At 39.2% G+C, this 12,339-nt stretch overlaps 3 protein-coding genes across 3 annotated transcripts; 2 read left to right on the forward strand and 1 right to left on the reverse strand.

The window, feature by feature from the left end:
• Positions 1 to 167: 167 nt before the first annotated feature.
• Positions 168 to 2,132, forward strand: EV154DRAFT_443676 (ABC1 family-domain-containing protein). The gene is made up of 3 exons (XM_051597031.1): positions 168 to 1,264; positions 1,335 to 1,354; positions 1,411 to 2,132. The coding sequence occupies exons 1-3, from the start codon at positions 222 to 224 to the stop codon at positions 2,073 to 2,075; spliced, it is 1,728 nt and encodes a 575-aa protein (XP_051457405.1). The 5' UTR covers positions 168 to 221; the 3' UTR covers positions 2,076 to 2,132.
• EV154DRAFT_464786 (D-tyrosyl-tRNA deacylase) lies at positions 2,124 to 2,820 on the reverse strand. Its single transcript, XM_051597676.1, has 4 exons — positions 2,769 to 2,820; positions 2,527 to 2,709; positions 2,330 to 2,473; positions 2,124 to 2,274 (listed from the first exon to the last, which is right to left on the reverse strand). The coding sequence occupies exons 1-4, from the start codon at positions 2,809 to 2,811 to the stop codon at positions 2,180 to 2,182; spliced, it is 465 nt and encodes a 154-aa protein (XP_051457406.1). The 5' UTR covers positions 2,812 to 2,820; the 3' UTR covers positions 2,124 to 2,179.
• A 386-nt stretch (positions 2,821 to 3,206) lies between these two features.
• Positions 3,207 to 6,617, forward strand: EV154DRAFT_509651 (uncharacterized protein). The gene is made up of 9 exons (XM_051601621.1): positions 3,207 to 3,438; positions 3,521 to 3,577; positions 3,661 to 3,759; positions 3,825 to 3,888; positions 3,956 to 4,491; positions 4,558 to 5,162; positions 5,228 to 5,687; positions 5,757 to 6,053; positions 6,119 to 6,617. Exons 1-9 carry the CDS (start codon positions 3,262 to 3,264, stop codon positions 6,290 to 6,292), a joined length of 2,469 nt encoding a protein of 822 aa, XP_051457407.1. The 5' UTR covers positions 3,207 to 3,261; the 3' UTR covers positions 6,293 to 6,617.
• Positions 6,618 to 12,339: the final 5,722 nt, after the last annotated feature.

Consider the following 12,339-nt stretch of genomic DNA (forward strand, 5'->3'; position numbering starts at 1 on the left):
TTTATTTTTCTGAAATCGCCATTTATTTTTTCGAAATGGACAAAATTTACCAGCCGCACTGTATCACGCATACACACTGAAGGCGTTAAATAGTTTATCCCCCGAGAAAAAGATGGAATACATAAGCTTTCTATTGGCTGGCCACATATTTTATTCTCCTTTCATAATGTTTTTGAATTTTTGTGACAAACTGTGGTACTCTCCTTCAATCCTATTCAACCATGATGCTGCATTGCTCTCACGGGCTCCGTAAACCTAGTATTCATTTACTACAAAGGAACTACACCACAGCGTTTAAGAAGAGGGGATTTTTTAGTCAAGTAGCGAAAGGTGCTACCGTGGTTACCTTGGGCACGGTCGTCACCGTGGGTTTAGGAGGCACCATCTTGTACCATACCAATGACCAGTTTCGGCATGTTGCAAATGCATTAGAACGCTGTAGTATTGCGGGTATGGCTGGAGCCAAAATAGCGTTTGATTATCAACGTACACTTTCCAAGGAGTACGGCACTGACGACGCCTACGAACAAGCTAAAAGAGCCTGCCATCAACGATGCGCAGAAAGAACGCTAGTCGCTGTTCAAAGATTGGGCGGTGTCTATGTCAAATTAGGTCAGCATATATCAGTGATGCAGTACCTCTTGCCAAATGAATGGTGTCAAACGATGCGAGTGTTGCAGGACCGATGTGATCCAACGTCACCGCAAGATGTCCAACAATTGTTTATCACAGACTATGGATTACCGGTAGAGGATATATTTGAAGAATTTGATTGGAATCCAATCGGTGTAGCCTCTTTAGCACAAGTGCATCGAGCGAGATTGAAAGATACAGGATTAGAAGGTTGGATTATGGATGAGCATGACCGTTGGGTTGCAGTGAAGATTCAACACCCTAATTTAGACAATTACTGTCAAATTGATATGGATACTGTGTCCTTTATGTTTGAGATGATAAAACGAGTATTCCCAGATTTCGGCTTTGAATGGTTTGCAGAGGAGATGAGAGAGTCGATTCCTAAAGAACTGAATTTCGTGCTCGAAACAAAAAATGCAAAAAAAGTGGAGGCGAACTTTCAAGCGAACCACGATACAGCACTTGTAATTCCTAGAGTCCTTTGGGCTAAGCGAAGAATTATGTGCATGGAATTTATTGATGGATCAAGAGTGGATGATTTGGATTATATGAAAAAGCACAAGATTGACCCGAGAGAAGTCTCAACAGAGTTAACCAGGGTGTTTTCAGAAATGATTTTCTTGCACGGGTAGGGTAAAAGTGCTAATTCCTATATTGTAAACAAAAACATGTTACTCATAGCTCTACTTTGTACATAGTTTTGTTCATTGTGATCCTCGTAAGGATTTTTTATTTTAATGGCGCGAGCATAATATCTAATATATTTTATGATAGATCCCGGGAATGTGTTCATTCGACCTGCCAAAGACCCTAAACATTCGAAATGTAACTTTGATCTGGTATTACTAGATCATGGACTTTATAGAGAACTATCTGAGGAACTTCGTTCCGATTATGCACACTTATGGACATCCTTAATCAAGGGAGATGAAGAAAATATCCGTAAATACGCCTATCGTGTAGGTGGTACAGATGTCTATCAGCTCTTTGCATGTATGTTAACAGGCCGCGAATGGGAAAAGATTGAAAGTTCCGACCTGAATTCGGTAAGAGAATCGGCAGAAGTGGGTAGAATATCCACTGGTGCCATGGAATACCTTTCTGAGGTAGCAGATATCCTTGGCAATTTACCACGTACGGTCTTGCTTTTACTAAAGACAAACGATCTTTTACGTCATGTGGATGAGAAGCTCAATGTAATTCCCGACGAACATATCACGTATGTGATTATGGGCTCCTATTGCTCAAAAGCTGTATGGCTGGATACGAAAAAGTATATTACTGACAGAATTAGAGCCATTGGATTCAGCCTGAGTTTATTTAAACAACTGTTCACAGCCTGGTGGCAATACGAGTCGCTTACCTATTCTTTATGGTTCTATCAATTAAGCGTAAAATGGGCAGACAAACTCAACCTTAGAAAACGTTCACTCGAATAAATATTTCCCCATCCCCTCCACCTCTACCACAGGATGAGTGGTCCATTATTGTGTTATATGTCATGTTAGTCCAAGTTTATTACATCTTAAGTAGACATCCGTGTCTATTTATCGTAGGTGAATTTTCTGGAATCTAATTCCAAAGTGACAGGACCGTCATTGGCAATATCCACGAGCATCATTGCACCAAAAACACCATCTTGAGCGCGTTGTTAGTCATGCATGTATATATCAATTATAATATGTAAGGTTACCTTGGATTTTAGTTGGATCATAAGATTTTCCAAGCTTTTGAAGAAATTGTTCGTACATTGCTTTAGCAGGATCGGTTTTCATGGCATTGTGAAAATCAGGCTTATTTCCTTTTGTGGTGATCCCCTGAAGTGTGAATTGGGAGACTAGTAAAAGATGTCAGTCTCCTAGAATGAGCTATCTTTATTAGTATGCTTACCGCAAAGTAACTCTAAACCTGCATCCTTGACACCCTTTTTCCACATGATACCATTTTCGTCAAATACTCTGACATTAAGAATTTTGTTGACCATGTAGTCAATGTCCTTGTCAGTGTCATCGGTACCGATGCCCAAAAGTACACAAACGCCCTTCCCAATGGACCCAACTACCTTGTCATCCACTATTTGCAAACAAAACTAACATTAGTTATCATACCTCGACTGTCTTTTTCTTTTTCACCTGTGACGCTTGCTTTGGTAACTCTTTGAAGAACAGCTCTCATTACTGTTTGTTAAACAGAAGAACAAAAAAGAAACAGGGCAGAAAACAATATTTAAAGTTTATTTCAAAGTCACATCACATCTACCCCATACTTTTTTTTTTCATGTCTTGATCTGTCAACAAAGGTGTTGTGACCTGCTGGAAAAGCAAAGAATAAATTGAGACTATGCAGTTTAGTTTTAACTGTCTTATTCAATTGGATATAGTCATTTTTACGGACAAATATCTGGTAGAAAATACAAATAACGAGGTTGCTACCGTACTAAAATACTTGTATTCTTCAACTAGCTTGGATCGACATTGATATGTTGCACGACGTTTACTATTCAAGTTTTGATAAATAAATAATAAAAGACCGCATTTTTTTTTTCCTTTTTCTTTTTTTTTTCTTTTTCTTATAAACTCTCCACAAACAAGTATTTCGTTGTTCTCTTTTATAAAAAAGTATTCAATGTCAACACCAGAAAAGAAACGACGACTTACAGATGAAGGAGGAGAAACATCTTCCATGGTTCCTCCATCCAGACCTCCTTTGAAAAAAAGATTCACTAGCTGTGTAAATATACAACCTGCTGCGATTCCTGAACCAGAAAAACCTGTTGTAAAACCTGTCAAAATTGAATACTCGGTAAAATGCAATAGTTTTTTTTTCCAGTGTCTTCTTCATTAAAACTAGTGCCCCTTCTTTTTTATGCTCTTACTCTATATAGAATGATTTATCCACATATACCAAAGAGGAATTATTACAACACATGCGTTCAACCAAGGTATACTTTTTTTTTGCCTCATGCCCCCCCCCATGCATGTATGCTTTCTCTAACCCTTACCTCCTTTTTTTTTTTTGGTTTAGGATGAGGCATTATACCTTGAGAAAAGATGCGACATAATGAAAGAGAAATACCTAAACAAAGAAACAAAGCAAAGCTTATTACGTGTCGATTGGGGACTTGTAACTATTCAATGCATAATTGACCATAAAAACGCCGTTCATTAAAACCTCTTTTTATCTTGTAGATTCAAGCAGAAATAGGCTTCATGGCAAAGATTTTAGTAGGTGTCGACATACCAGAACTACCAGGTAAAATTAGAAAGAAAAAAATTACCAGCCTCATAATTAATAAACGAAAAATCCTTTTTGCTTATAGCCATTTCTTATCGTAAAATGAGTATCGACCAAGAAAAACACTGGAATGCCAACAACCAACTAGCTATTAAACAACTATGTGTATCAGCATTTACTCGTTTAGAAAATTGGGGAAATCAAGTAGAAATGATTGAAGGGAAATTTCGTAAGGCTGATGATATCATGCTGAAGAGAGTGATTGTCTCGGATTGGCTCAAGTCTGAAATACAAGAATTGGAAGCGTCTTATAAACGAGCTCAGCATGTCATGATGGAGGTTCAAAAGAATTTAGACTCACTCTCTGAACAGACCCATCTTGCAAAGACCACCGTTGATATGACCACATCTGAATTAAGCCATTTGACAGAGAAATTGGACGATTGCATGCAGGATTTAACCTGGGCTTATAAACGTCATGATCGTGCCGACAGTAAATTGGTGGCAGCACTCAGTTTTGGTGGGTTGGGCGATATGCCTGATCCTAGCGTACAGACCGAAAATATAGACACAATCATGGAAGAGCCAAAACAAGAAAAATTAGAGGAAGCAGAAATAGAGGTATATAAACTTGCACCCTTTATATATTTGAAAATTTAGAATAGAGTTCTCATTATGTTTAATTAGAACGGATCTATGGCAGAACAGGCCATTAAAACACAACTGGAAGAGCATAAACTTATTTTGGCCACCCGTGAAAAAGAAATCGAGGATTTGAAACGTGATAGACAGCAATTATTACGAGACGAAGAGAGATTACTCTCATTATTTCAATTAGGAGAAGAACGACTTTTAGAAACAGAATATGTCAAAGTACTACAATTATCTATAGAGCATTATCGAGACAGATGTCATCATCTAGAACAAAGGAGAGTTGATATAGAACATGAGATGGATAAAGTGTCAGCCGCGCGTCAACAACTTGTGGAACAAGTCAAATCAGAAAAAATGGCACAAGGCATGACATTGGAAACAGAAATGCGTCGATTGGAAGCAGACCTAAATCGTATTCGAGGACAAAGAGATGGTTTATTGGCATCAGTGGAAGACCAGAAATTAAAAGAAGGCCGCGAAAAAGAAACCCAAGACAAAATCATTTCGTTTGCAAATCAGGGTAAACTTCGTATCGCTTCTTTAAAAACTCGCATAAGTAGATTGAAAACTGAACAAGAAATGGCTGGTCCATTTGCTAAAGAAGCCAACACATTCAAGAACCTCAAAGAAAACGTCAGGTAATATTAGCTTACAAGGCTGGTCATGCAAAATGGAATAATTAACACTTGTTTTTTTCTTAAAGCCATTTACAAGTGCTACTATCTAGTCTTGATTTAATTGAAAAACGAATTACACCCGCATTTACAGCAACTGGTTTAGATGAGCGTATGAATGAATGGAAATTGAACCCATTAATACGAACATATGAAACATACCTGGAGGAGGCCCAAAAGTCCACACTGATGATTGAATTTCTTGAAAAGAACGAAAGTCATTTACTGGAGGAAATCGACCGCGTGGCTGGTATTTACGGACGATTGGAGGAGCAACAGGGTAAAAAAGTGTTTGATTTGGCTGCGAAACGTGATCAAGTGCTGAAAATACAAGCAGAGAAATCAAAATATGCTCAGACGTTTGCTTCTTTAACAATGGCCAAGGAACAGCAAATTGTTGCTGTTACTGAAAAAAGAAACACAAGGAATAGACAAAAGGATACCATCAAAGGACTCGAGGAAAAGGAAAAAGCTTTAGAATTACAAGTAGTAAGTGTGTTGGAGGTGACAGGTAGCTTGAATATACCTTTTTTTACCAACACCCTTTTTTGATTATAGCAAGAGAAAGAAGCGCTTATTCGCAAGTTGCATAGAAATATAGAGGAAGAAAGAACAGATCTAGAGGATATATCGCATCTTTGCGAAGACTATCGCATTTCATTAGATCAAAATGAGGTTCTGATTAACGAGCTCCAGAAAACTCTGAAAGAAAAATCGAAGTTAATGGACGAAGAAAAACATTTGCAGGATGAGATTGAAGTGAGCTATGAAAAAATGAAGAAAAAGTGGGATAAGATATCTCAAGGAGACAATCCAGCGGAACAACAACTAGTGGAAGAATGTGAAGAATTAAGGGTAAAGTTTATGATTTATCAAAGTCTAACATGTTTTCACTACTAAACTATTTTTCTTTTCTGCAGGCCCTATTAAAATGCAGCACTTGTCGTACAAGGTTTAGAACTCATATTTTAACCCGATGTATGCATACATTTTGTAAAAATTGTATAGATGCAAGATTAGAGACACGTCAAAGAAGGTGCCCAACTTGTAGTGAACCATTTGGTGCTAATGACGTTAAGAACTTTTACTTATAAATCCCATCACCACCCATGTATTCTTATAAAAAAATCCCTAGTAATTTTTTTTTGTACATTTATCCCTGCGGATCTCTCGATCTCTTTTAATTTTAATTTTTGACATGACAAGCTTTTCCAGCTTGAATCAGTTTGACACATATTAAAAAGTGATATTTGTTTCGTTCAGCTTGTGTATTACCTTTGTTATCACGACGGATGAAAATCAATCTTTATTTGAAATGTTTTGAAAACAAAATCAAACAATCACTACCAATTACAAATGAAACGTTCCTTTTTGTTCACCTAATGGAAAAGGCCAAAATTGTGAAAATATTGTAGCATGTAAATAAACTTGTTCGTGGTGCTTTTAGACTCTACGAAAAACACCTTGCAAGTTTCAATTTACCAAAAAAAAAAAAAAAAAAAAAAAAAAAAAAAAAAAAAAAAAAAAAAAAAGTGGAAACGGTTGTCATGTTTAAGCATGTTTAATTATTTGACACAAACTCCTTTTCAGGGTCCATTTGTACCATATTTTTAACATGGTCACGGAGTCTTGCACTGGTACAGTTACAAGTAAGTATCATGCAGGTGTTTAGTCATATTGGAACACAAGTAACAGTAAGGATACACGCTTATGCTATCGTAATCAGAGACTTTTGCATAAGGTATGATTTTTTTTTTTAAAAAAAAGGGCCTCTTTTTTAAAAAACAAGTTAATGGTGCAAGCAAGGGAATCAATTCCACACATGATGTATTACTCTGATACTTATGCACCAACTCGTTGAGTAACTACTGAATGATAGTAGCTATTGTGAGATAAAGATCTGCATACCGTTCCCATGGTAGGTTGTATGGTGCCAAACTTTAACTTTATATGAAACTTGAATCCAACAAATCATTTTATTCTCCTCGATAATAAACAAATAAAATATTAATTTTATTCGCTTTGTGTCATATTGTCAAAGTGGATGAGGCATGCTAGTGTGGGAAAAGAAGAACAGGATTTCCTTGAGAATAAGTGTAACCCACTTCTGCATGAAAATCCTAAAAGTCTTCTTCAAACTGATAGTATTTATCCGCAGAACAAAACAAAACAAAAAGGTTAATGCTATAAGATGGGTTTAACATGAAAAACTTCATACATTAAAATTCGTCATCTTTGTTTCAAAAGAGTACGTGGCGATCGACATAGGGTAACAATTTATGCTTTTAGTAATTGAAACAATGATCAACTAAAACACCCTTGTCAAACTGAATCCTTATAAATATAGAAAGTTCAGTGCGCATTCTTGAAAACGCCCGTTCGTTTTTATCTGACAAACTTTTTTTTTTACAAACATAAAAAAAAAACCAAAAAACTTTCAACTTTTAAATTAACAAACAAACTAATTAATATACAACAAATAAATGACTGAACATTGGAATCCAATTAATAATTGGAGCAAACACCGCTATGAAGATAGGCTGGAATCTGTCAATGATGAAATGTAAGAAAAGTTCAAAAGTAATGATGAAACATTTGATAGGTAATTAACATTCTTTTTTAAAAGTGACGGTGCTAGCGGATCAAAATTGAGTGGTGACACTAATGTTCAACATCAAGACATTGAGCAACTATCCTACTCAAATGACGATCAAGACTTATCTCAACCTCAACGAGAACCTGTGGAAGTGCATCCTGGCGATTTTGGTGGTTACGGAATTGACCTTGTCCAAGATTCAGACTTGAAAAATGGATCTGAAGATATGGTATCTCGTGTGCCTCCTACTTGCTACGATACAAGTAAGCTCAAGTCGTCTGCCCCACCTATCTATCAAGAAAGGCCTCCTCTCACTCATGAAAAGGATATTGATTTTTTCGGTGACTCTCATGTCGCTGGTCGTGGTTCAAGATCCACTTTAGATCAGGATAGTCTTCATCGTGGCTCCGTCAATACTTTGCCTTCCGCTGGTCAGAGACGTGGGTCAACTTCGTCTACTCAAAGACGAGGTTCCACCTCATTCGGTCAAGATCGTGAATCATTCTCGTCAACTCAGAGACATGAATCTTCTCAGAAACATCGTACTTCGTCCACCTCAAGATCTCACGAGGAATCTCACGATGGATCCGACGAGAGAAAATCAAGCTTGGTTGACTTAGCTGTTGATGCTGTTGCTACAGTGGGTGCTGGTGCTGCTGCTGCTGCTTCAAGTGTTTCCGATGCGCTCATGGGTCACGCTAAGCCCTCTCCTACTGAGGAAGGGTCCAAGGAAATGCCTAGCACATGGCCCAATGGAAAGCATCCCTCTGATGATACAACCGACGGTCACCTCAATCAGAAAAGGCGCAACTCCAATATTTCGGACAATCATTCCGGTCAAAAGGAAAGACGTGCTTCGCATTCATCTCAAAGTCATGCCTCCCAAAGTCAAAGACGTGGCTCACATACTTCTGAAAGTCTGATTACTCAAGATCAAAAACGTGCTTCACACTCTTATGGTGGTCAAACCTCCAATAATAATGATTATGAACACTCTTCTGGTCGTAACAACCGTTCCTCTTTCGATTATGGTCATAGTAGTTCTCTTGACTATGGTCACGGAGCTGAGAGTCAACACTGGAACCGAGAACCTGCTATGCATGGCCAACAAGCATGTCCTTATACTCATGACAATGTCAAGGATGATGGAACTATTTGTGACAAGGGAACTTTATGTCAGCGTGTTCAAGAGCCTATTATGCACGGACAAAACCCTAGTTACTATGGTCATGATGACTCTTCTCGTCATCAATCTAACCTTCACGATGGAACAACGGGTTATCGCAAATCGAATATTGCTAAAGCTCGAAGATGGTCTGAAGGCTGGTCTCGCGAAAGCTCCTCGTTAACAGACCAACATCGTGCTGAGGATATACGCCGTGATTCTCAAATTGAAGAGGCGAATTTTGACTCACATCGTACATCTCAGTCAAGACTTGATAGCAACCGTTCTTCTCAATCAAGACTTGAAAGCAACCACGCTAATCAATCACGACTTCAAAGCAGCCATGCAAGTCAATCAAGACTCGAAAGTAATCGTGCTTCTTACTCAAGTGTTTCTCAATCAAGTGCCTCTCAATCCAATCAATCGTCTACGTCTCGCAGACGGTCCAGTGATATTTTGGGTTTAACTTCATCCCAAAAGACTGGTCAATTGGCTATCGAGAATATCACTAGTTCTTCACTTCATGCAGCTCAATTTGGTACAGCTCGTAAACGATCAGAAAATATTTCTGACTCGCTTTTGGACCGTCGCCAATCTACATCTTCATTGTCTGATAGTACTGATCGAAGTTCTTCTCATTCATCTTCAACCAGTTATGCTAATGCTGTTAGAAGAGAAAGCAGATTACATGAGGATTTCGACCAAACTTTGGAACATGCTCCCGGTAATAAGGTCAAGTCTTTCAAGGGAGTTCTTGCCGCTGGTGGAGGTGGTACTGTTGGAAATGGTTTAACTAATGCGCAAGCTTTGCCTCAATCAGGTCCTGCCATTGATGAGCTTGAAGGTAAATACAACTCGAATTTTTCAAAAAAAAGTATAGATTTATTAAACTGTTCAAATTCGATAGATGATGATGACTACGTTGATTCCAACTTGCCTCCAGCTTGGGGAGACCAACCTTTACCAATTCCTCCGCGCAACCCTGCGGATGTTGCTAAAGATAGTAACTTCTCTACTCATACTGATAGAGCTGATACTGGGTTTTCTACACATGCTACTAAAGCAAACTCCAGTTTCTCTACTCATGCTACTCAAGAAAATTCTGGGTTCTCTACTCATAATATTCATTCTGCTACTAGTGCAGCTACAGCTAATATTGGTTCTACTATCAAATCAGCTGTTGGTGCAACCACCAAAGCCGCTTCTCAAGTTGCTAACAAGGCAGTTACTAGTACCTCCACCAAATCTACTACAATTGCTCCAGTCGCTACACCCAAGACTTCTAAGGCAAATAAAGAATTTGATGAATATGATGGCATTCGTGTTCGAGGCTACAGCAATAATCAAGACATTGATAATAACTCGCATTCTGAAACCACGGTGTCACAAGACCATGGGTATTCTCGCGATCACAAATCAAAGGGTGTGTTCGCTACTGCCAGCGCTGCAGCTCTTGGTGCACTTGGTGGTTTAGGTTTCGGGCATCGTTCCAGTGCTAGTTATCTCGAGTCTGGAGATGATAAGTATTATGACAGTCATGAGAGTTCTAGTGATTCTACATCTACAGCAGAACAACACGATGAACATGTCGCACCTAAAGGATGGCTATCAAATGCTGATGGCGCTACTCCCCCTCCTCAGAAATGGTCTGAAATCAATCAAAACGTTAAGACCAAGGGATGGTCTAATGCCGACCGAACACTTCCTACTGGAACGGGTCATGAAGACCGTAACAAGGGTTCTGCATCTAAAACAATTGATCAAGAGAAGTCTGCTTTGGATTACGATACATCGGATAGTGAAGTAGAAGAACAATCATCAAAGGGTATTATTGCTGGTGTGGGTGCTGCTGTGAGTGGTATTCTTGGTTTAGGCCATAAAGATACTGAAACTCACCATACTCATGGTTCAGCTTCTTCTAAATCTTATCATGTCAAGAAGACTACTTCTCAGGCTATCAATGGTCCTGATCAAGGAAATCACAAAATCCAGCCTATCGGAGGTGGTCGTTATGAAGTCAACGAAGCTGACCATTTTGAAGCTGACGAAGATGACGATTTTGATTCGAATGAATCTACTCGTGACAGCCATCATGAATCGCGATTGGAAAATAGTGAAACTCAAAACAAGTCCAGAAGAAGCTCTCTTTTAGGTGCTGCTGCAGCAGTTAGTAGTGCATTAGGTCTGGATCATAAGAACAAAAGATCCGGTAGAGATCATTCCTCTGAATACGATACTACTCACGAAAACTCCACCTCGGGTATTGACAAGGCTAAATCTCAAAATAAACAAGAAGTAACCACTGCTCCTCAAACTTTGGCTGCTGATGTTCAAGATGGCCACTCCAGCCGATTTGGATCCGACCACAACAAGTATGGCGCTGGTACTGATGATCATCGTAATCAAACTAAGTCATCAAAGGGTACTCTTGCCGGTGCTGCTGCTACTGTCGGTGGTATCTTGGGTTTAAGCCATGACACCAATGAGTCTGAGGATGACGTAACCGATGATGTCTCATCAGAATCTCATAATACTGGTATCCCTTCTGAACGCACCAAGTCTATTCCTTCACTTCCTCGCGACAAGGCTAATGCTGATAAGCAAAAGATAACTACAGCACCACAAACGTTATCTGCTGATGTCCAAGAGAATAGTAAGGAATTTACTGCTCGTCGCCACGATGAGAATCAAGATACTGAACGCCGTAGCTCTACGGATAGCAAATCTGGTAAAGGTAAAATCGCTGGTGCTGCCGCTGCTGTTGGTGGTATGCTGGGTTTAAACCATGGTAATAAGGAATCTGAAACTGAATTACATGATCACTCTTCCGATCACAATGGTATTGGTATCCCTAGTGAACGTACGAAATCTGTTCCTACTATACCTGCACATGGTTCAACATCTGCTGGTCAAAAAGAAAAATCGAATGCTTCCTACGGATATGATATAGCTCATGTCGACCATAGCGAAGACAGCAAGCACGTCGAAGATAGCCACCATAGTAAGTCTAACAAAGGAGTTATTGCTGGTGCTACTGGTGCTGCCAGTGCTGCTGCTGCATCTGTGGGTAACATGTTGGGTTTGAGTCACAACAACGAAACTTCCGAGACTGAAACCGAGTCGACATCTGTTCAATACGAAGATACTCAAATTCCTAGTGATCGCACAAAGGACGTCCCCGGTATCCCATCCAAGCGTGGTATGTTCAGATCTAACAAGGCCAAGTATGGTATTCCTGCTGAACGTAGAAAATCAGTTCCTGGTGTTAAACAATACGACCAATATGATACTGACAATTCGAATGCTCGTGTCAAGGAAAGTCGTCGTAGTTCCGTTGAAAGCAACGACAGCTCCGTCTACATGTCTAGTGAAAGCGATGC

The sequence above is a fragment of the Mucor mucedo genome (assembly GCF_025094135.1).
Source record: "Mucor mucedo strain NRRL 3635 chromosome Unknown EV154scaffold_48, whole genome shotgun sequence".
Classification (NCBI taxonomy): domain Eukaryota; kingdom Fungi; phylum Mucoromycota; class Mucoromycetes; order Mucorales; family Mucoraceae; genus Mucor; species Mucor mucedo.